The 25,619-nt window shown below is 29.6% G+C and overlaps 1 protein-coding gene across 1 annotated transcript; it reads left to right on the top strand.

Annotated features, from left to right (window-relative positions):
- The first annotated feature begins 16,935 nt into the window (after positions 1–16,935).
- Positions 16,936–20,835, top strand: LOC145788789 (transcription factor bHLH19-like). Its single transcript, XM_028210460.2, has 5 exons — positions 16,936–17,072; positions 17,183–17,233; positions 17,327–17,860; positions 18,386–18,751; positions 20,513–20,835. Exons 1-5 carry the CDS (start codon positions 17,001–17,003, stop codon positions 20,585–20,587), a joined length of 1,098 nt encoding a protein of 365 aa, XP_028066261.2. The 5' UTR covers positions 16,936–17,000; the 3' UTR covers positions 20,588–20,835.
- The last annotated feature ends 4,784 nt before the right edge of the window (positions 20,836–25,619 follow it).

Raw genomic sequence — 25,619 nt, 5'->3', positions numbered from 1 at the left:
GAATCGGAAAAAGGATCGAATGGACGGGTTACCAGTTCAACCGTCGGGTTGAACCGAAATTGAACCGTGACGTAATAAATATATTAAAATTATATTTAAATAGAAATATAAGTAATAAAATTATAAATTAAAAATATTAAAAATATTAAATTATCTTAAATATTTGTCTTAATATTTTTTTTACTGAAAAATATAATAATATATTTTGAAATATTATTAATTTCAATTTTGGAAGATGAAATCAAATATTTAATATTCCCTCCATATGATTTTAATTCAAATAATTTGATTGAAAGGAGAGCAAAAATTTTGGAGGAATATCAAAATTTCAATATTCCCTCCAATACATTTGATTGAATCCCACATGGATTTCTTGAGTCTTTTTGAAAGAATTTTTTTCTTATAAATAGGTAAAGACTTTCACAATAATTTCATCAAAACTCTTAATAGGATTCCTCACAAGAGGAGACCCTTAAAAAAGAGTTTCAAATTAAAATTTTCTTATATTCTTATATTCTTATATAATATATATATATATATATAGATATAAAAAATAAGAAAGAAAAGAAAGAAAGAAAAAAGAAAAACTCGAAAAAAAAAAAAAAAAGGAGCCAGACCGGTTCGATCAACCCGTGACCGGGTCAACCGGTTCACCGGTTTAAACCGGTGGGTTCACCGGTTTTCAATAAATAGTCCAGTTTTTGCAATTAACCGGTTTAAGAGGGCTAACCGAACCGGAACCCCATCCGGTCACCGGTTCAACCAGTTGAACCGGCCGGTCCGGTCCGGGTTTCAAAACCTTGGTTCAAACGATGGTTGTTAGGCTTAGATTTATTGTAAATCTTCAACCAAAAAAAAAAAAAAAGGCTTATTAGATTTCTTGTTATGCATTTGTTTAGTTTGATATAATTATTCAAAAATTTATAACTAAATACCTTTGTATTGGATGTAACTGTAAATTATGATACAAGACACAACTCTTACTTACATCATTTGTGTCTTTACAAATATATTGTAGCTCTATTTGGTTTGATTTTCAAAATCTGTTTTTAGAAAGAAAAAAAATTCTAAAAAATTAAAATTTAATTTGGTGAAAAAATTAAAAAAATCAATGATAGTTTCATCTTTTGGAAGGGTAGAAATCATTAAAAATTCAAAAATATATTTTTGATAATTCGTCAAACTAATTTCTAGTTTTTTTTTATAAAAAAAATCTGAAAATAGTTTTAGAAAATCAAACCAAACATGGCCATAATTATTTTTAAATTTTATTCATTTAATGAATACATACAAATTAGAATTAGTTAAATATTTTCGAAGCAAAATTTAAATTACTTGACATTTGTAATTTTAGAGCACACATAACAATTTTGTCATTCGTAATTTTTACTCTGAAGTGACATAACATACATCATAAATACTCATATTTGTTTCAAAAATATAAATAACTTGACATCTGTAATTTCAGAGGGCACATAATAACTTTGTCATTCGTAATTTTTATAGTAAAGTGACATAACATACATCACAAATACTCATAATTTTTTTTACAATTCCATTATATTTTTGGAAAATGTTTTGTAGTTCGAAACATTTGTCCCGAATGGCTCGATTTCGAAGCAGAGGGGAAGAGAGAAGCAGAGGGAGAGGGAGAGAAAGAGAGAAGCAGAGAGAGGGAGAGAAAGAGAGAAGCAGAGGGAAAGAGAGAGAGAGAGAAGACGATCGTCGCCCAGCCCAGCCCTGCCGCAGCCTCCGACCGCCGTCGCCCCGCCCCCGCCTCCTCCTCTCCCAAATATTATGCCCCCTCCAGTCCTCCTCCTCCTCCTCCTTTCTTCCTTCTTCTTCCTGGTCTTCGTTCTTCTTCTGCAAAAAAAAAAAAAAAAAAAAAAAAAAAAAAAAAAAATCGAGCCATTCGGGCTCCCCGTTTTCGAGCTACATAGCGCGATCGTATATTTTTATATCATATAATACTTGTAAATATCTCTAATGTAATAAAAATAAAAGTAAACTATTAGATGTAAAAATTAGATATGGCTTCGTCGGGAAAGGATGGGTTGGGTGAGTTTAGAACTATTTTAGTCAACAAAAATAAATAAATAAAATAAAATAAAAAATAGGTTTTTTAACTTAATAAAATAAAATATCATATTCAACTTATAATCATCACATTCTTTCTTTAAAAAAAAGTCAAAAAAATTCTTCCCAAGTGAAACATTTTAGTCCCAAACTAACATAACCAAAAAATTAAAAAAATCAAAAAATTAACTCACTCTCCAAGTGAAACCATAGTCATTACTTTGCGTACAATATTTAAAAAGTTCATATGACATTTTGGAATGTTTTGAAAAAGGACCAAAAAAGCTAAAAGTTAAACTTTTTATTAATTTTAAGTCATACCACTTCTCATATTAAATATTAAAAAAAATTTAAAAAATTAAAAAATTAACTTTTTACAATATTTTCAAAACAACACTTCATTTATTTGTTGAACTTTCCACATCGGGTGGTACAAACATAATTTAAAGAATTTTGGTCATATTGCATTTAATTACTCATTTATTTTTTGAACTTTCCACATCTGGTGGGACCAACATAATTTAAAGATTTTTGGACATATTGCATTTAAGTCATATCGTCAATTTAACTTTTTGACTTCGCGTATATGGCCCATTTTTCATTTGTCGGCTTCTTCAACGTATTGGATTCTCTCAACATAATCCGACAGTATGCTTTTGTTAACTGTTAAAAAATTGGTCACGTTACCTACATTAATTAATATATTAATATTAATTATAATATTATTACTGACTACGCTCATTATATAAATTATAAATATTAAAAAAATTAAATTATATCATATTTATATATTAATTTATAAAAAATATATAAAATTAGTAGGTGGAATTTATTTTTAAATTAAAAAATTAATTTTAAATCTTAATATTTTATATATAAAAAATTTTAATAATTGAAAGTCAAATACAAAAATTTGTTAATGGTTGATAAAAGTTGTTGCTACTGTATGTGATTTTATGTAAAATAGATTCATAAAAATAATTTCTTTCAAAGTTTAAAAAAAAATGCATTATCAACGTGGAATCAAATTGTCATTTGTATTAATTAAATTTACCAAAAATCGTAAATTTCACTTGTATCAAAATATTTTTTTCTAAAAAAAATAAAAATAACAAAAAATTCTATAATATACAAATTATGATTTGATTATAACTTATTGTGCATTATTTGGTTATTGATAAAAAATCTATTTACTAATTTCTTATATTTTTTGTTATGTCTAAAGTGGATCATCAGGTCTTTAATTATACTTCAAGTGGTAGTGTTTGATTATTTATCTATTATAATATTTTTATGACATTATTTAAGTATTTTATTACAAGAAAAAGTGCTTAAGTTGAGTTGACTCAAATGTAAGATTTATGCTTATATTAGTAAAAACGTAATAGTTATTCACATTGATGTATAAAAAATTAATTCAAATAATAAACAGTGTCCTCAAAAGAAATCAAGTACAAAATCTCTATAACCTTAAGAATTTCATATATCAAAAGGGTTCTGATTAATTATGTGACATATCATAATAACCGCAAAATTTTTATTCTAGCCAAATTATTTTTACATATATTTTCTAACAAAACTTGGGAAATTACATTATCAATAATACTATAAATTCAAAAAAATTATTTAAAAATTATTCAATAAACACCAATAAGTGCCTTAAATATATACAATCATTTTCGATAAATCATTATTCTTTAATAATATTTAAAAATTATTCAATAAACACCAGTAAGTGCCTTAAATATATGCAATCATTTTCGATGAATCATTATTCTTTAATAATATTTCACACTATTTATCATTTGATATTTGTCAATTTATCTTTTAAAAACTTAACAAAAAAAAAATATTGAGTTTCATTATTTTAATTAACAAATATCAAATTGGAAACTATACGTGTATGTAAATCATTTCTAGAAATATGATATTTGACATAAAATCACAATGGAGTTAGCTTTAATTAATGTAATAATATTTTATACTATGATAGGTGTTACAAAAAATAATATTTATTTTAATTTAAATTATTTATTTTCATAATCTTAACCTTCTCGTTCTATATAAGTGTTATTTGAATACTTATATATAACAAATGTAGTTAAATTATTTATTTATTTTGATAATTTTAGTTCTCTTGTGCTATATAAGTATATTTATCATATAATGATTTTATATGATATACATTAAATTATAAGATAGTGAAGTAAAGGGTAAACTATCAATAGGTCATAATAATTGAATTTAATTCTATCAACTCCTATGAAAAATAAATCCTAGTAAAATCGTTAGTAAAAATAATTTGTTGTGATGATTTTTTTACTTAAGTCACTAAAAACTGCCAATTAGTGACTTTTTTTTATTACGATTTTTATAAATTGTCTCTAAAACTTACAATTAGTGACTTTTTTCTGTGACGAATTTTTTAAACAATCGCTCAAAGTTAAAAATTAGCGACCTTTTTTGTGATGATTATTTTAAATTATCACTAAAACTTATAATTAGTGACATTTTTTATGACAATTTTTAAATTATCCTGAAAATAAACAATTAGTGATATTTTTTAATAATGTTCGATGAAAAATGCCACTAATTCTTACATGACCTATTGTATAATTAGTCCACCTATTACCATCTATACATAAGTTTCCCTAAAATAAACACTCATTTTAATATTAAAAATAATAGTTAAATTAGAAAGAGAATTAGTAATATAAAACTAAAAATAATTATAATTATGTAATATTATTTTTATTTTTATATTTATTTAGAAAATAATAATATGTAGAAATAGAACTACAAAAAATTTATTTAAAAATTAAATATAAATATGTTGTGATTAGATTAAAATATATATATATATATATATAAATTAAATATGTAAAATATTGATTTTTTTCTTTAATATTCTTTTTGAACTATTCATACATATTATATATAGGTATAAAAAAATTAAATTAAACATAAATACTTTTTAATAAATAATTTCATGTTAAATAAAAAATTAAATATGAATTAAATTTAAGACACTAATAAGATAGACAAAAAATATAAGAATATAAAATAAAATTAATTTGATCTGTGCAATGCACATAATGAAGCACAATATGTCTTATTTATTTATTTATTTATTTATTTATTTATTTATTTGTATTAAGATGATTTTTTTTTCAAATATCATAATAATTAAATTAAAATATCAACTATATAAAAAAAATCTGATAACGAAAAAAATAAATACAAGATAAAAAAATATTCGAAAAATAAGTATTTCTCAAATAGAATCCATATAAAATTGGTTATTATAATTGATATTAAGTTTGTGTACAACTTTATATGTAAATGAAAAATGTGTACTGATGTTGTTTTTTAAGACAAAAAAAAGGTAAGTCCTTAAAATGTGTCACCTAAGCAAAGGAAAATGGGTCTATTTGGCAAGTTGGCTTGTGGCTATTTTAGCCACAAAAGACAAAATAGGTTATTTTAGTCACAACAAACAAAACATCACATCCAATCCATAATTATTACATTATTCTCTCACAAAAAAAGTCAAAAAAAGCCAAAAAAATAAAAAAGTCCTTCTCAATCCAAGCTTTTTAGGCCAGACTAAAATAATCAAAAAAGCCAAAAAATTAAAAAGTCAACCCACTTTTCAAACAGAGGCTTTATATATATAATGTGTATTGAGTTATCTATAAAATATATATAGATATTTTAAAATATAAAAGGTATATAGTGCAAAATTCAACATTGTGATTTTGTTTCGAAGTACGTACCACTTTATAGTTTAAATATATGTAAAAAACAACTTACGATTTTGGACTAAAATGTTAACTTCAATTTTTTCGTTAAAAATAATGGAAGGGCCACAATCTCACGAATTGAGAGTCGACATTGCAAAATTCCAAGTCAAAGTAAAAATTATGATTTTAATTTGTTATATATATATTCATGTATATTTTTAAATGTCATTAAATAAAAAAAATAGGCTAAAAACTAAAAATTAGATTAATGTAATTTAATAATTTAATTTTATGGTGTTTACGTTAATTTAAAGTTTAATTTGTTATATATATCTAAAATTTTATTAAATAAAAAATTTGATTAAATTTTCAAAATTTATTTAGATTAATGTGATTTTATGGTAATAAATGAGGGTATTTAGGTTAATTTATGATTTCCATATCCACAAAAAAAAAAAAAAAGAAGAAGTTAATTTATGATTTAATTTGTTAAATATAACCACATGGTGGTTGGCTTACTGGATGACGACTGGGGCCTAGAGGTTTACTCCCTCTCAGGTCTCAAGTTCGAATCCCTTAACCAGCAAACTCATACCTTGAGGCAATGGACAGAAAGGCGTCAACCCTGTTTCTTAAGGCTTATTCGGGCTATAGGGACAGTTTGGTGCGCATAAGCTGACCTAGGATACTCTACATAAAAAAATAAAAAATTTGTTAAATATGTTACAAAGATATAAAATTATAGGGAGACTTATTTATAAGTCTTTTTTCAGGCACTTATGGTAGGCTAAGTCCTGTGTAATTTCTTATAGAGTCTCAAGTCCTATTTAGATAGGAATGTATTCCACAAGATCCTACATAAACGAAACGTAACGTAACGTGATACCCACATAAACGTAAGGTAACATGACACCTATATATAAACATAACGTATCGTGACACCTATATATAAACGTAACGTAACGTGACACCTATATAAACGTAACGTAACGTGCCACGTTACGTTTCGCAAACTTAATGAGTTTTTATTTTTTAAAATTGAATGTGAAAATGTTACTGGTTTATGTTGGTGTCATGTTACGTTTCATATAAATATGATCTATGGCAACATTCAATTGAATGTTGCCATAGATCATAGGTGTCACGCTACGTTTATTTAAGTGTCACGTTACCTTAAGTTTATATAGATATGATCTATAGTAACATTCAATTTCCTATAGATCATAGGTGTTACGTTACGTTACGTTTATGTAGATATGATCTATGGTAACATGTAATTTCCTAGTGTCACGTTACGTTTATGTAGGTGTCATGTTACGTTACGTTTATATTGATATGATCTATGGTAACATTTAATTTCCTATATATGGTTTTACTATTATTTATAATATTAACAACTAATATTGAGGGTAAATGTGTCAACAAACTTCCCACAGGACTTATAGGAACATAAGTTTTTTAGTAGGAGCATATGTAGCATAAGTCTCCCTAATAGGACCTGTAAATAATTTTCTCAAAATTATATGTATTAGTAAAGAGAGAGAGAAAGAATATGGCATAAGGGTATATAGGTAATTTTGTCACTGTTATTAGGAGAGTTACTGTTGCACTTTAGTCCAAAATTATAAGGGATTTTTCTGCCTATATTTATACTTTAAGGGACAAAGTGCTCTAACCAAATTATAAGGGATTTCTCTGTCTATATTTATACTTTAAAGGATAAAGTGCTCTAAGATAAAATCACAAAGAGGTAAAATAAAAATTTATCCAAGTATATATTAAGATTTTTAATATTTTGATGTTTTATGGTTTTTATTAATAATTATATTTGTTTATTTTTAAAATTGATTTGTGTCCATTACTCATAAGAAATTAAATTGATGAGGCAATTTTAACAGTATACTTCAAAATATTTGTCTTCAAAGAAAATATTAGGCAAAAGTGATTTAAAAAACAACTATGATACATACTACTAAAATAAGATCACTAAAAGCAGCTCTAATGACGTGGCATGCCTAAAAAAAAATTAAAATAGAAAGAAAATAGGAAAAAGACAAAACACAAAGAGGAAAAAGACAATTTAACGCTCTTTTAGTGCTCTTCTTTTAGTGCTCTAAATCATTTTTCTTTAAAAAACATATCGCTCATGTGCAATCTGTTAGGCATTTGCATGCCTCGGTCGCACGGATGGGGGTGAGTGCCGTGACAGCAATCGTATTGTCATATTCTCTGACGTTTATTCGAATTATATTTCAATAATTGGGACAATTCATATTATAAAATTTGTTGGGTTTATCATTCCTACAAAAATATAAATTTAATCAAATAAATATAATTCTATAATCAGACTGAATAATAAACTTAAAAAATTATTAAAATCATACCAATACACATAAAAGTGGTCTTATTATGAATTATATATGTTTAAGTAATTTAAATTTTTTCATGAATGACCTACTTAACTAATTATATACTGTTTAAATTATTAAAATAAATTTAAGATGCATTTTCAAAAACTCACAAGGTGTTGTGCCTATAAAAAATAAAACCAACCCCAGCTTCCGGTTCCCAGTTTCCGGTCGTACATGTTTCCTTTCCTTCCGTCTACCTTATCCACATTGGTTTAGTCTAATATATTGATATTAGTGTACTTTTCAAAATAATATATATATATATATATATATATGAACTTTTTGGTGAGGGATCCCTCAATATCAATTTTTATTGCATAAAAGGCGATCTAAAAAGTTTTTTCAAATGTCAAAATATAAATACTCCTGGTGAAGTTTTACTAGCCTTCTACCCAGGGCGGAGGGGAGAGGGCTCAGAGGGTCACGTGTCTCTTGAGTTTTGGAAATTTTATTTTTATTTATTTATTTTATTTTACCTAAAGAAAATATTTTATCTAAAAAAATTTATAAAATTATTATTTAGAGTTAAATATCAATGATATTTTTAAAATTATAAAAACAATAATGATTGTTTTGATTAAAAATAAAGAGACTACGATATTATTATCTATGAAAATTTCAATATAATGGTGATCTCTATCATTATTGATATGTCAACATAATTAATCTCAATGAAAATATAGAATTTATTAAATTGTTAATTACATTTAATATGCGAGGTTTATCCTCCATATGTTTTTTTTATTATTAGTTGGTAATATCACATGTCAATAATTGCGTGATACGACTATTATATTGAATTTTTACGCATATTTTGTATAAAAAATTACTTTATCATTATATAATTTATTTTAAAAATTTATATCGATGATTTTTTTTAATGTTGTCAATGATACACTAATTACAAATAACATATTCACTTTGTTTGGTTTGAGTTTTCTGAAAACATTTTTCAAAAAATTCTATGTTTTTTTTCGTATTTTTTTGTTTTTATTAAATTTTTTTAATATTTTAAGCAATTTTTTTAATTTTTAGACACACCTAACATAAATATACTTAAAAAGTATAATTTTTGCGAAAAAAATCTTTAAAAAATTCACAATATAAAAAAATACAAAAAATCAATACATTTTTCGTATTTTTATGTATTTATTAATTTTTTTAAATATTTTTTTACAAATATTTTTTTTTTTTTAGATACATCATGCATCTAAAAAAGTAGAAAAAAATGCTTAAAATTTTAAAAATATTCACTAAAAACAAATAAAATAAAATAAAATAAAAAACTTAATTTTCAAAAAACTTAATTCAAAAAACTCAAACCAAACACACCGATTATTTTTTTTTATCTTTCTTGAAGTCAATCGTAAAAATTTATATAAAATATTTTTGTAAATATTTTCAATATTATAATTAAGAAGTGCCCCATCTGATTTATTTTCTTAGCTCCGCCACTGCTTCTACCCCCACCATCAACCACTGCCAGTTATCTCTAGTGATTATCTTTTGCCTTTGACAATATATTTTTTTTTGTAGATTATTTAATTTCTCCCCCATCATCACATTATTATTGTCATTACTGTCGCACCGCCACCACTATCACTACTACCACCAATTAAACAAACACTAAAAAATTTATTCCAAATTCATTGTTTTGTAAGTAAAAAACTTTTAATTTCTGATTTAATATTTAAACACTAATTTTCATCTTCATTAACCACTAACTACACTTATGATCTTTACAGTCATTAGTAGAAATGTTAAATGAGAAAAATACTGAAACACTGAAAATATAATATTAATAGAGTAAAATTTTATTATTTGCTACTGAAAAATTAAATAGCAAATTAAAATACTGAAACAACTTCTTTATTTGAAATCCCATGCTCAATATTTAAATTGATAAAAATTCTTTGGATTTAAATGCAACACACATGCTTATACAACTCACTTGGTGCCTATTTGAAGAGCTCACGTCATCAAATCATTTTTATAAAAAAGTAAGAACATACAAGGGGTTGTTTATTAAAAGTAATTTTTTTTGTTTTTATTTGAAAAATATATATAAAAAATAAATAGATAATGTGACCACAAAGAGGTTGAAAGTAAAAAAAAAAAAAAAAAAAAAAAAAAAAAAAAAAAAAAAAAAAAGATGACTTTCAACCTCTTATCAAAAGAGGCCATAGCACAAATCTAAGGTTGCGAGTCTTGAATAAAAGGTCACCGATAGGGTTGGTTTGGGGTGTCTTAAAAAAGTGTACTTTTTGTCTTTTTACGAAAAGATGTGTAGAAAAGTAGAGAGGTGATGTGATGGAAAAAAGATAAAAAGATAAAAAGATGGATTATATAGGTTATGCCAAACCAGGTCTAAATTTGAGAGGATGGAGGCTTACAATGGAGGCGGTGGAAGCGAATAGTAGAAATGGTGATAATGGAGCGAGAGGGAGAACAAATAAAAACATGAGGTAACTTCGCTGGTTGATGCTAGAGGTGGTGATGAGAGAGACAGAAAGGAAGTAAAGTAAGCACTTGACAGATATAAAACTCCTAAAGGGTGAAAATATCCACCACATCCTTCTCAAAAAAAAAAAAAAAATCAAACTCAAGTTCTCTGGGCATTAAAAAAAATGTCTTTTATGAAAGAAGCTTATAGTTAGAGAGCTGTTCACCAAATTTCTTTTTATATTTATTCATCCCAACGTTGTGTAGATAATTAAAAAAGGTGGGTTATTTTGGGCCAATAATCATTTGTCCTTAAATATCTCTCTCTATATATAGTCATGTCATCCCAAAACATTACGTAGATAATTAGAAAATGTGATTATAATGGGCCAATGATCATCTGTCCTCAAATTCCTCTTTCTCAAAACACTCAATACAGTTGTAGAATCTTGAGATAAAAAAATTTAAGGCATAATCTGGCAACGGTGGATATGTTGGGATAGAAGGAGAAACAAATTTAAACACTCAATACAGTTGTAGAATCTTGAGATAAAAATTTTTAAGGTATAATCTAGCAACTGTGGATATGTTGGGTAGGACAAACAAATTTAAAACAGAGAATTATGTGCATTTATAATGTATTTATACAAGTTGATGCAGTAGCTCACTTTATCAATTTTTTTCCGCTTGTTGGGGAATTATTTATTTTGTTTCGTTTCAGTTTTCAAAATTCACTTTTTAAAAGATTTTACTTTTTCATTTTTTGCATTTTTTTTATTTTCACTAATTTTTTTTAATATTTTAAGCATTTTTTAATTTTTTAGACACATCTAACATAAATATAATTAAAACGTATAATATTTGTACAAAAAATCTTTAAAAAATTTACTAAATACCAAAAATATAAATAAAAAAATACAAAAATTCAATACATTTTTTTTTATTTTTGTGTATTTATTAATTTTTTCACAAATATTTTGCTATTTAGATATATCTAAGTAAGGTGCATCTAAAAAAGTAAAAAAAAAAAAAAAATTGTTTAAAATATTCACTAAAAAAAATACAAAAAAAAAAAAAATTTCTAGAATAGCCTCGTTTGGCAAATAGCTGTTTTAGCCTAAAAACCAAAGAGTTACTAAAAAAATCATAAAGTCTATAACATTTACCAAAAAGTTAAAGATTTCATTTTCTCTCTAATTTTTTGCACATATTTTCTTAAAAAGCTAAAAACTAACCCAAATATATTAATTTTTTTACTTTATATTTTAATCAAAAAATTAAAAAATTACTAAAATACCTTATTCCCAAACGAAGCCCAAAAACTGAATCCAAATACGCTATAATGTTCAGTTTTACAGCCATATGATAATTACGATGCCTCACACCTGTAGAAAGAACATAACCTTTTTTCTTTTTTTTTCTTTTTTTTTTTTTTGTGAACGGATAACGTTTTGTTTAGATTCTTGATTATTCCTTTATTTCAAACCACCTTCTATTAAGTTCCGTTTGTTTGTAGAGATAGAATGAAGAGATTAATAATGAGGGAATTGATAGTAACGAACTGTTAAATTATTTTTATATAAAATAATAAAAAAATATAAAAAATTAAATATTATATTTAAAAAAAATGGGAACTTTTTTGATAAATCCACTTTTTAAGAGATTTATTCCATCCAACCCATATTCTTTTTGACTATTCCATTAAATCCTATTTGAGATAAGAAGACCAAAATACTATTTTCATCTACTTATATTCCATTTAGTTCACATTATTTTCTTATGTTTCAATAAGTCCTATGGGTGACATAATTACCAAAATACCCCTAATGTGAATGTTCACACCATCAATGTGAATGTTCATATCGTCAATGTGTACGGGCCCGACCTATGTCGATCCTCGTGGGCGCCCGGAAAAATTCGAGTCTGGTCGGGGTAGGCCCGGCTTATTGACAATGTGAATATTCACATTAACATGTTAATATTCACATTAATAGGAGTGTAAAATTGGTCCGCGTCCCGCGGCGGGCGAAACCCGCCCGCGGTCCATGGGCGGCAGGGGGCGGGCTCGGTCCGGCCTGCTGACAATGTGAATATTCACATTGATATGTTAACATTCACATTGATAGAAGTATAAAATTGGCCCGCGGCCCATGGGCGGCCAAAAGCCCGCCCACGGCTCGGGGCGGGCCCGGCCCGGCCCGTTGACAATGTGAATATTCACATTGACATGTTAACATTCACATTGATAAGAGGATAAAATTGGCCAGCGACCTAGGGCGGGCCCGGCTCGGCCCGGCCCGGCCCATTAAAAATGTGAATATTCACATTGACATGTTAACATTCACATTGATAGGAGTGTAAAATTAACCCGTGCCTCGTGGCTGCCCGAAACCTACCCACGGCCCGTGGGCGGCTCGAGACGAGCCTGGCCATTTTTTTTAATTCTTTTTAATTTTTTCTACCAAAATTTTATTATTTTCCACAAAAAAAGACACTAGCCCTCGGCGTGAGCCAAGCCTCGGACCGAGCCTTGAATGGGTCTTAACCGGGCCGATGGGCTGGGCCGGACTTCAAAGTGATGGCCCAAGCCCTAGCCTAAGGTCTCGGACTAGGCTCGAGCCTGGGTCCAAATGAGTCTTTCCCAGGCCAGGCCGGGTCGGGCTGGCCTACGGGCCAAAAAATTAGGTCCAGGCCCTAGCCCTAGCACAAGGGTATTCGGGCTTTGGACGAGCCGATGGATCGAGCCTCGGGTCAGGCCGGTGGGCTTGGGCCAAGCCTCAAGCTTAGGTCGGGCTTGGGCGGCCTGACCATTTTTTTTAATTCTTTTTAATTTTTTCTACCAAAATTTTATTATTTTCCACAAAAAAAATACATTGCGCCTCGGGCGGGCTAAGCCTCGGACCGAGCCTTAAATGGGCCTTAAGCGAGCCGATGGGCCGGGCCGGCTTCAAAGTAATGACCTAGGCCCTAATCTAGGGTCTCGGACATGCTCAGGACCGGACCAAAACGAGCCTACCCCGAGCCGTGGGCGGGCTTCAGGCAGCCGACGGGCCGCGGGTCAATTCTACATTCCTATCAATGTGCATTTTAACATGTCAATGTGAATATTCACATTGTCAACGGGCTGGGCCGATCCTATCCCGGGCCGCAGGAAAGCTTCGGGCAGCGAGCAAATTTTACAATCCTATCAATGTTAATGTTAACATGTCAATATGAATATTCACATTGTCACAGGTCGGGCCAAGCCCACCTCAGGCTGCGGTCAGGCTTCGGGCCGCCCACGGGCTGCGGGTCAATTTTACACTCTTATCAATGTGAATGTTAACATGTCAATGTGAATATTCACATTGTCAACGGACCGGGTCGGGTCCGTTCTGGGCCGCTGGCCAATTTTATACTCTTATCAATGTGAATGTTAATATGTCAATGTGAATATTCACATTGTCAACAGGCCGGGCCGGGCCCGTCCCGGGCCGCTCATGGGCCGCTCATGGGTTTTGGACAGCCACGAGGTGCAGGCTAATTTTACACTCCTATCAATGTGAATGTTAAAATGTCAATGTGAATATTCACATTGTTAACGGGCCGGCTGAGCCTGCCCTGGGCGGCGGGCGGGATTTTGGCCGCCCATGGACCGCGGGACAATTTTATACTCTTATCAATGTGAATGTTAACATGTCAATGTGAATATTCACATTGTCAACAGGCCGGGCCGGACCCGCCCTGGGCCGCCCATGAGCCATGGGTGGGTTTTGGGCAGCCACGAAGCGCGGGCTAATTTTACACTCCTATCAATGTGAATGTTAACATGTCAATGTGAATATTCACATTGTCAATGGGCCGGGTCGGCCCGCCCTAGGCCACTGGCCAATTTTATACTCCTATCAATGTGAATGTTCACATGTCAATGTGAATATTTACATTGTCAGCGGGCCGGGTCGGGCCCGCTCTAGGCCGCTTGCCAATTTTATACTCCTATCAATGTGAATGTTAACATGTCAATGTGAATATTCACATTGTCAACGGGCCGGGCCGAGCCCGTCCTAGGCCGCTGGCCAATTTTATACTCTTATCAATGTAAATGTTAACATGTCAATGTGAATGTTCACATCATCAACAGGCCGGACCGGGTCCGTCCCGGGCCGCTCATGGGCCGTGGGTGGGTTTCGGGCAGCCACATGGCGCAGGCTAGTTTTACACTCCTATCAATGTGAATGTTAAAATGTCAATGTGAATATTTACATTGTCAACGGGCCGGGCTAAGCCCGCCCTGGGCGGCGGGCGGGCTTTTGGCCACCCATGGGCCGCGGGACAATTTTATACTTTTATTAATGTGAATGTTAACATGTCAATGTGAATATTCACATTATCAATAGGCCGGGCCGGACCCGCCCTGGGCTGCCCATAAGCCATGGACGGGTTTCGGGCAGCCACGAAGCGCGGGCTAATTTTACACTCCTATCAATGTGAATGTTAACATGTCAATGTGAATATTTACATTGTCAACGGGCCGGGTTGGCCCGCCCTGGGCCACTGGCCAATTTTATACTCCTATCAATGTGAATGTTAACATGTCAATGTGAATATTTACATTGTCAGTGGGCCGGGTCGGACCCGCCCTGGGCCGCTTGCCAATTTTATACTCTTATCAATGTGAATGTTAACATGTCAATGTGAATATTCACATTGTCAACGGGCCGGGCCGGGCCCATCCTGGGCCGCTGGCCAATTTTATACTCTTATCAATGTGAATGTTAACATGTTAATGTAAATATTCACATTATCAAAGGACCAGGTCGGGCCCGCTCCGAACTGCCCATGGGCTGTGGGCGGGTTTCGGGCAACCACGAGGCGCGAGCTAATTTTACACTCCTATCAATGTGAATGTTAACATATCAATGTGAATATTCACATTGTCAACGGGCCGGGCCGAGCCGGTCCCGCCCTGGGTGGCGGGCGGCCTTTTGGCTACCTATGGGCCGCGTGCCAATTTTATACTCTTATCAATGTGAATATTCACATTGTCAACGCGTCGGACCGGGCCCGCCCCGGGCCGCCCATGGGCCGCGGGCAGGTTTCCCGCCGCCACAGGACGCGGGCCAATTTTATACTCCTATTAATGTGAATGTTAACATGTCAATGTGAATATTCACACTGTCAACGGGTCGGGCCCGCCCCTGCTTGAGGGCGTGTTTCGGGCCGCCCACGGGTCAATTTTACATTCCTAGCAATGTGAATTTTAAAATATGAATGTTCACATCATAAAATTGCTAACCGTTCAAAAATATTTATAAGGGTATCAAAATTAAATATAAGGGCATAAATGTCCAAGAAAATAGTGTAAATAAAGAAAAATGACTTTATGGAATAAAACTATACATACATGAGACTAAATGGGTTAAAAAAATTTCTTCATGAACTTTTTGGGTTAAAACACTTCTAAATGGGATTTATCAATAATTTGTCCAAAAAAATTCTCAATATATAAAAAATAAAAAATAAAAATTTAATCCCCTCATTATTTTTCTAATACCATCTCTACTTCCTTCTTACCAATCCCTATTCCAAAGGGATTAATAGTCACATCCTCATCTCTCAAAACAAACATCCTATTAATAATACCAAGAGATTAGTAATTTCAATCCCTTCCTTATAACTCCAAACAAACAGCGACTTACACAATACGGTGATAGTGTACGTTTTGAATTTGATTTGATTATTATTCCCTTGTTTCGAATCACTTTTCTATTGTATGATAGGACAATATATGTTCTGAATTTAATCATGTGATAGAGAATGATATGAGATAGGCGGTTTATTACCCTTTTGAGAGAGAGAGAGAGAGAGAGAGAGGGGCCAATCAATGTGGAGAGCAATTATTGAGGGGTAAAGATATATGCACAGACATATATTTACCAAAAAAATTAATACGCGATTGATTGTAAATTAATGTGCCACTAGATGAATTTAGACCACTCAGGCTTCGTTTGGCGAGAAGAGTTTGGAACTTTTTTAGCTATTTTAGTCATAAAAGACAAAATAAGCTATTTTAGCCACAAAAAACAAAACATCACATCCAACCCATAATCATTACACTCTTCTCTCACAAAAAAAGTTAAAAAAATCAAAAAGTCAAAAAGCCCTTCCCAAACCAAGCTTTTTAGCCCAGGCTAAAATAGCCAAAAAAATAAAAAAACCAACTCACTTCCCAAACGGAGTCTCATTAAATTTTCTAAATATCTTTAGTGTAACAATTCTGTGTACATAGCATTACCCTGATTAGGCTATTTCGTGCATGTATGCAACTATAAATTGAAAAGAATTGAATATGGATTCTCCATCTTGGGCATTGGTTAGAGAGAAAAGCCTTGTCACCTGTACTCATGGTGTTGTTTTAGGGGTAACCTTGTGCTTTGCTTCTTAATCCCTTGCATATCTTATATCATTGTCTAAAAATTCAAGTATTGTTTTGCTTATTTAGTAACTTCATGTCTATATGTGATTAAACAGGCTAGCTCTACGCTAATGGATGTCATGTCCTCTGATTGGCTACATGGACTGGTTAGCTTATAGCTTATCATTTATGAAAGTTATATAACTGAATTATAATGCATATTAGTTTGATATTCATTGGGAATTCGTTGAATTTCATAGGAAATGGAAGAAGATCCAAACCTCATGCTTCAATGCCAGATGGATTCAGTCGATCACTTACTGGATGAGATCACATTCAAATGTTTTTCCCCAGAAGCGTATTCGTTTTATGCATCCCTCAATAACGGAAGCGCACACATTGAAACTGATATCTTGGAATTAGCTGGAGAAATCAAGTCTAACGCCAACAATGACAACTTCGATAACAACGAAAATGTTGTTTTGTTCGGGCAATCAGGATCGCCATCCACTCACTCAGAGTCATTCAATGGTGGTGATCTGAGGGACGCGGGGACGCCTAAGGATGATGAAATGGCGTCTCAGGATTATATGAACTTGTTGGCAATGAGTTCACCAAGTTCTGAAGAGAACATACATGATACATTAGGAGCTTCCAAGAGGGTGAAAAAGGTTTGTGCCACAAGTAGGGCACCATTGCAAGCTGAAAATCGTATTTTGGCAGAGAGAAAGCGTCGAGAAAGGCTTAACCAAAAGCTCATATGTCTCTCAGCCCTAATTCCAAGCCTAAAGAAGGTATTAATGGTTCATTCTTAGGGTGTTGCCAATAGCATAATTGAATTATGAATAGCTGCTGTACTTTTACGATACAAATGCTTCCTAATGCTCTATTTATTACATATTCGAATTGTGGGTGGATAAAATTCTAAATAATTTTCTAGGTATGTATAGTACAATTAATTATATTGAAGTTCTATAGTAACATGTTTCGTGTCAATTTGATACTTGGAGTTAATTTTATCTTTTAAGTTTTTATATTGTATGAATTTGATCTAATTAATAACATCTATTAAAAAATTTTAAAATAAAAAATAAAAAATCATTGGCATACTTAGTCCATTCAAAATAATGGATGATAATTGTCATTTACATGTCATAAAACTTTTTCAGTTCATGCCATTTTGTATATTAACAATTACCAAACAAAAACCTAAGTTGGATACTCTAATTGATATCCGAATAATTAATTTTTATTCGTACATAATTGATGGTTTCATATTGTTTTTTTTTTGAACAATTGATGATTTCATTTATGTGAAGATGGACAAAGCATCGATCCTAGAAGACGCAATCGAGTACATAAAACAGCTTAAAGAACATGTGCAAACCCTGGAGAAAGAAGCAAAGGAGAAAATGGTGGAACCCACTGCACTTCCTGTGAAGAACAAATGTGGGCCCCCCTCTGCAATCGATGATGATGATGATGAAAACTTGAGCAAGAAATTGTCTGCTCAGATTGATGTGAAAGTTTCCGACAACAACGTTCTTGTTAGAATCTATTGCGAGAAAAGTAATTTTGTTACACCCAAATTACTTACCCAAATTCAGGGGCTTCATCTCAATATCATCACCAGTATTGTTCTACCGTTTGGCAATACTTCCCTTGTCATCACTATTATTGCTCAGGTAATCGATTCCGCGCGTGTATGTTTTTATTTATAATAAAATAAATAAATTTTGTTTATGATTGTTTTTGAAGAAAATAAAGGTAAAAATGCGTTTGGTCTAGACAGATTTTTAAAATTTTTGTTTCGCTGGGACTGGTGGGCAAAAGTATATATATATATATATATAACAAATTAAACCATCATAGTTTTAATTTGAATCCTACACGTTCAATTTGTCACAATACAATTCCTCCATTATGTATTATTATTAACATTTTGAGCGAAAAAAAAAATTATGTGTAAAATTAGGGGGACCAAAGTATAATTTAAAAGAAACTATATGGACTATTGGTGTAATTTATTCATTTCGCTGCTAGTCTCTATAATTTGTTTCGAATTTCACATTGATCCATCTAATTTTACTTGTTTTTTTTTCTTGATTAGTCACAGAATGATCATGTTGCAACAAAATTAAAAATATAGGGTTAAAATTGTTTAAATTAGAAATACGGGAATTAAAGTAATTTTTTTGGGAAATTAGTTTTTTTTTAGTCGTTTTTTGATTTTTTTTATGAAGTGAAAAAAATTACTAATATGTTTGGAAAGATTTTTTTTAGTTAAATGGACAGTTGTTAGATATATATATATATATATATATATAAAATAAAAAAATAAAAAAAAAAGAATTGATTGATTTACAGGAATTGATTGGCTATTTATTTTTAAGCGAATGAAACCATTTTTTTTTTTTTATGTTGCAAAAATTTAATAAATTTTGTTAGATGTTTACAGTTGTTTAAAACAAAAATAGATACCGAATGAGTTTATTTTTATATTTTACAATTTTTTTTTTATAAACATAAACCAAAAATTTAAAATTTAAATGTTGTCAAATAGCCTAAATATTTCTACCACCAATGATTTTTTCATTACGATCACTCTGAAAATTTTATTTGTCAAACTTTTATCATACAATGTACGTATTATCATCTAGGGAATGTAGTATTTGGGCGTTCAACTGAATAGATACTGTTAAATTTTGGTGGCTTATCTAAAAATTTATTTTGGTGATCTGAATTGTTCATTTATAAGTTTGGTAATCAGTTACAGAACCAAATCACATTTTTCATAAATAAATCATTGATTTAGGCCTCGTTTGGGAAGTGGCCATTTTAGTAGGTTATTTGGTTTTTTTGACTATTTTAGTAGGTTATTTTAGTTTTTGTGTTTAAGAAGATGAGATGGATTTTATTTGAGTTGTTGTATTGAAAAATGTGTTGAAATGATATTTGAAATTAAAATGACAAATTTATTCCTAAAAATATATTTTTTTAAATTGATGTCAAGGGATAAACTTGTAATTTACTCATTGATGGAATAATTTCTGTAGCTGACAGTGTAGGCTGTGCCTACACTGCCGATTGTGCAGCCTTCTTTTTTTTTTAAAAAAAAAAAGCTTTCAACAGTGGACTTTTTGGCTAAATTTTTATTTTAAGCTATAATAGCCTCTTTAGCCACTTCCCAAACAGCGCCTTATTCTCAAAGCTATATTAACTTTTTCTTAAGGCAAACATGATTCAATAAAATAACTATTGATATCAAATCAAATTAATTTTTATATAAATGTTTTGTTTAACGGATCTTACAATTGACCAATTCAAATCAATGACATAGACTAATAAAGCTCAACAGGACCTTTTCAGTTCGATAACCATAAGAATTCAATTCCATTATCCATTATCTATTCATAGATTCCAATTAGTCTCTATATTTTTTGCAGATGGAAAATGAGTTTTACTTGACAGGGATGGATGTGGAGAAAAACCTAAGATCGGCAATTCAAAATTTCATGTGACCCAAATGCTATATTTAAGTTCACTTTGCAGATTGAAGATTGTCAATTTCCATGTTCTATTCAACTTCAAATGCGGAAAAATAATGAAATCTATTGAGTTTTTTTGTTGGTTTTTTTATGCAATAATAAGTGCCTTCCTAGTTAGATTTAATAATATAAAATAAAATAAATGTTAATAAGTGTCTCTGAAACATTGCTTAAAATGTAATAAATAATAATGAATAATATTTTTTAACAAGTTTCATTTAGAAGGTATACTTCTTCAAAGGGCTTTTCTCCTTCATCACTGCTTTGGCTCTAAAGGACTAGTTGATGCTAGGAGGGTTTTTCAATGATTGTTTTTTACCTTCACAAATGCAATTGATGACCTGTTGAATTTTTAAAAATTATTTTATGGGGGATGCATTAATAAATCCCAAATTAATAACTTATACACTGTTTAGTCCTAAAAGTTTTCTTATAGACTGAAAGGTCCCATTACAATGTTTCAAACATCAGATTAATATTTCAAACATTAGATTGATGTGCAAATGGGACTAAATGGAGTATAAGAAAACTTTTAGGACTAAATGGTTCAACTTTTTAGAAACTAGGACTTATGGGTAAATTTTCCTTATTTTATATGCATGTTAAGCATATATTCGGAAACACCCTAAATTAATTTCATGACTTTTGGATCAAATTGATTTTTTTAAATCAATATTGAGTATTGTTTGTTTGATTTTTATATTTGCAATCGTAAGAGCATTCCTACCAGATCTCTTATAATAACTTTTTGCTATTATAAGGAATTGATTTTTTAAAAATCCTTCCACACCAGATCCCTTATACAACTTTTTAAATTTAGAATTGCTACAGTCACTCTCTATTTGTAGGGAGTCACTGTAGTTCCCTCATATCTGATAGTAGTCTCCACCCAGATGTCCCAGATGAAATGATCTGAGCAAAAATTACTTCGCCAGTCGTCCACCCGGATATCGGGACGATTGACCTCCCGGACGTCCGATCCCTAGTTTTTGCTTCTACTGCTTTCTTCTATAAATGGAGTTGCCTTTGAAACTTTAATTATTTTATTATTAAAAAAATATTCAAATTAAAAAATAATTAAAAAGATTATTTTAATAAAATGGAGAAAAAAGTAGGGAGTTTGTTGGAGAATGTAGATGAAAAAATGATTCTTAAAATATGGAATGAATTTTTTAATAATATTTTAGAATAAAATTTAGGTAAGCTGATAGGGATGCTCTAAGTAATTGGATGAAAAATCGAAAGTGTTTTTAATTTTTATTTTAATTTTTTTTATCAGTAAAATAAAATTTATTGATAAAATAAGTAGTACAAGCAGTACAACAAATTATATCTAGAAGTTTGAGAAACACATAAGAGTGTTTTGGAAAGTTGGTTAAAAGTTAATTTTTTAGCATTTTTTTGACTTTTTTGTCTTTTTATAAATAAAACTGTAAGAGATGATATAATTTAAAACGAATTAAAAGGAAAAAATTAACTTTTAACCAACTTTTTAAAATATCCGAATTGCTTAGGGTCTGTTTGGTAACCATTCCGTTTTCAGTTTTCAATTTATATTTACAAAAATTTTAAAAACTGTCATAAAAACTTGTTTAATAATTTTTTTGGTGTATAAATAGTTGTCTCAGTTTATAAATTTGAAGAAAAAATGTAAACTCAAAAAATAAGTTTACGTTTTCAGTTTTCAAATTTTTTTTCAATTAATTTTTTTTAATTAATTATTTTTCAAATAATTTTTTTTCCAATTAATTTTTTTTCAAATAATTTTTTATTCAATTAATTTTTTAAAATAATTTTTTTTCCCAATTAAATTTTTTTTTCAATTATTTTTTTAATTAATTTTTTTCATTTTTTTCAATTATAATGTGTGTGATCCCATTGTCATAAATAATAAAAATAAATATAAATATTTTAAGCCTGAACAAACATATTTTTTAATTTGTATTTTTAAAATTTTTTAAATATTTTATTCAAACCAAACACATTTATAATTTATATCTTTTTTTAAAATAAATAAAAATTAATTTATAAAATTTTTATAAACATAAATAAAAAACGTAAACGTTACTACTTAAAAAGCACAATCTAACTAAAGTTAGATGACACCCAAGCAAATCAAGAGGGAATCCCAAACCAAGCCAAACAAACAATACTAAAAACAAAATGAATACATCCAAAACCACATGTACGCATCTAACCCAGGACTTCTGCAATTATCCAAAATAGAACACCAATTTGAACACCGGAAAGTGTTGGGATCAGTGTTGTGGCTAGTAGTAATAATAGTGATAGTAGTGACAACATTTTTCTTGAAAGTTAATGGATGCATTTTCCAATTTCAACAACAAAATTTCACTATATTACCGTTTTATTATGAAATGGTCAAATTATTTCATAAACTTATTATCAATCTCCATTAGATCATGGTTTTCAATTTTTTAAATATTGCTTTCTTGTATTTCTTTGAAATAAATTTTCAGGTCCATTCTTTCTTGATAAATTAAATAAAGAAATTCTATTCTTTTAAAAAAATCTAAATAACAAATCATGAGAATTTTAAATATTGATCGATAAAATATGTATTTTGAAGTTTTACTATTACCTTTAATTAAAATATATTATAGCATTATACCTGTACACATACAAGTTCTGTTGTTTAAAACTCATAAAAGTCATAAAAATGATGGTAGAAATGAATTTATCGAAAGGATAAAAAAAAGATGAAAAAGTCAAAAATTACAAAAGGAAAAAAAAAAAAAATTGCCAAAACAAAAATGCCAAGTAACTAAAAAAATCCCAAACTAATAAAATTAAAAAACCAACTGAAAAAAATCATTGCCGAACGGGCACTAAGAAAAAGTTATTGGAGAAGATTTTTGCATTTCAATTGAATGGGAAAAAGTACAATCTTCAATCTGCAAAGTGATGGTAGAAATGAATAAGAAAAGCTGCAAATATCTCGTGACATGATGAGCGCAGAAAGCACTCGTTAACTTTCACATTAGAATTTTCAAAGGTCATTTATTTCGACTTTAAAACCAAAAAAAAAAAATTAAAATTATATATATAATAGACTTTTGTTGAATTTAGGAGTGATAAACCGGTGTCGTTTGATAATATTATTTTTTAATTATTAAAAAAATTAAAAAATTAATAATTTATATCAAAAAATTAATTTTTTTTTAACTTTTTACACATCTTTTCGTAAAAATTAAAAAGTCATCCTAAATATACTAATTTTTTTACATCATATTTTAGCCAAGAAATTAAAAAATTACTAAAAAATTATGTTCCCAAATGAGTCAAAAGAACTGGACAATTAATGGTTTAAGTTTGTTTTAAATTTTTTTAATAAGTTCTAAAATTTATTCAAATTTGATTCATTAAACTTTTGAGCAAATGTAAAACGAATTTTTGTCGAGCCAAGCCCAAGTAGTTTAATAGTTTTATATAATTTCAAGCTTATTGTACCAAGTCAAATGAATAATTAATTGTTCAACTTTGATTTAAAAATTTTAACAAATTCCAAAATGTTTTCGAGATTAAATTATCTACTTAATAAATTAAGCTCAAACAAATTCTTAATTAACTAAATAAAAGTCAAGCTCGAATTGTTTGATTTGTTTATCACGTTGAATTTATCAAACTAATTTTATGTCAATTTTTTCCTCAACGCTATTTTTCCGTCAAGGAAACCACCTAGCTCAATCTAACAATTGTTTTTGTTGGGCTTGGTGGTGATTGCTGGGTCGGGTAAGGTGATTTTTTTGGTTTGATTGGTCGTTCTATAGATATATTATTGTTCCATCCAGTTAATAAAATTATTCTCATACAGAGCTGATTCAGAGTTCTAAAACACAAAGTACTAACCAGTTCTATTGAGCTGGAAATTTAAAATTGCAAAGCTGATTTAAAGTTCTAAAACACTGAGCACTAACCAGCTGAAAATTTAAAAAAAAAAAAAAAAAAAAGACTCAGCCATCACATCATGAGAGGCTAGTTCATTAGAATTCCCCTTAGTGTTTCATTTTTAGTGTTCCCAAATATTTTTGTATTCTCATATGTATAAATAATCTTTTATAAAAAATTACAGGACCATATGTATAATTTATTCTAAAATTTATATAAAACATATTACTACAATAATGCTACAGTGTCACTTTTAATTTATAAGTAGGTCATCTTCATACAAGTTTTATTCTGGAGAGAGTTCAATATTGAGTCACATTATTCGTTTGTCTATCATGATTCTGTTTATTTATTTATTTATTTTTCCATTTCTTTCTGATGGGAACCTCCCACGGTACTTTACTGTACTTTACATTATTACAGATGAAAAGTTCAACCACCAAAAAACACCGAGAAAGAAAAATGCGGTTTTAATTCAAGAGTATTGTTATATTTATTTTATTAAAAAATTATATATATGTCTATTTTTTTTTAAATTTAATGATACGTAAATGATATGATTAGTCAATAATTATGAAAAATATGACAGAATTAGTTATCTTACGTATTTTAATTGATTGTTACATTATTAGATTCGAAAATGTGTCTAATTTTTTGGTTAGAATGGCAATGCCAAAAAAAAAAATTAGTGAAACATCTCTTTCCAACTTTGTGTAGTAGAAGAGATTCAAAATATTTTTCTTTATTAGCTGAGGTGCCTCAACATTTTTACAGAGAAAATTAGACTTAGAGAAATTTGTCCGACTCGAAGAAATTTCAAAATTTCTCTGGTATGATCATAGAGAAATTTGAAAATTTCTCTGTGAATCAAAGAAATTTCTTTGTGAAAATTAAAATTTCTCTGAGTCGGGCAAAATTTCTCTAAGTCAAATTTTTTATGTAGAAATATTGGGGGACCTTAACTACTATAAAAATATTGTATATCATTTATCTTATAAAATCTTAATATTAATAGGAAAATGCCTGGTAGCTCGAAGCTACCAGGCTCGAAATGGCTCGAGAGGGAGAGGGAGAGGGAGAGAAAGAGAGGGAGAGG

The sequence above is a fragment of the Camellia sinensis genome, chromosome 4 (assembly GCF_055761805.1).
Source record: "Camellia sinensis isolate YWXY chromosome 4, ASM5576180v1, whole genome shotgun sequence".
In the NCBI taxonomy this organism is placed as follows: Eukaryota; Viridiplantae; Streptophyta; class Magnoliopsida; order Ericales; family Theaceae; genus Camellia; species Camellia sinensis.
This window is presented reverse-complemented; position numbering and strand designations above follow the sequence as displayed.

Coding starts and splice junctions, on each gene's coding strand:
- LOC145788789 (XM_028210460.2), top strand. CDS start 17,001: ATGGATTCTCCATCTTGGGCATTGGTTAGAGAGAAAAGCCTTGTCACC. Junction 17,073..17,182: donor CTCATGGTGTTGTTTTAGGG/GTAACCTTGTGC, acceptor GTGATTAAACAG/GCTAGCTCTACGCTAATGGA. Junction 17,861..18,385: donor TAATTCCAAGCCTAAAGAAG/GTATTAATGGTT, acceptor ATTTATGTGAAG/ATGGACAAAGCATCGATCCT.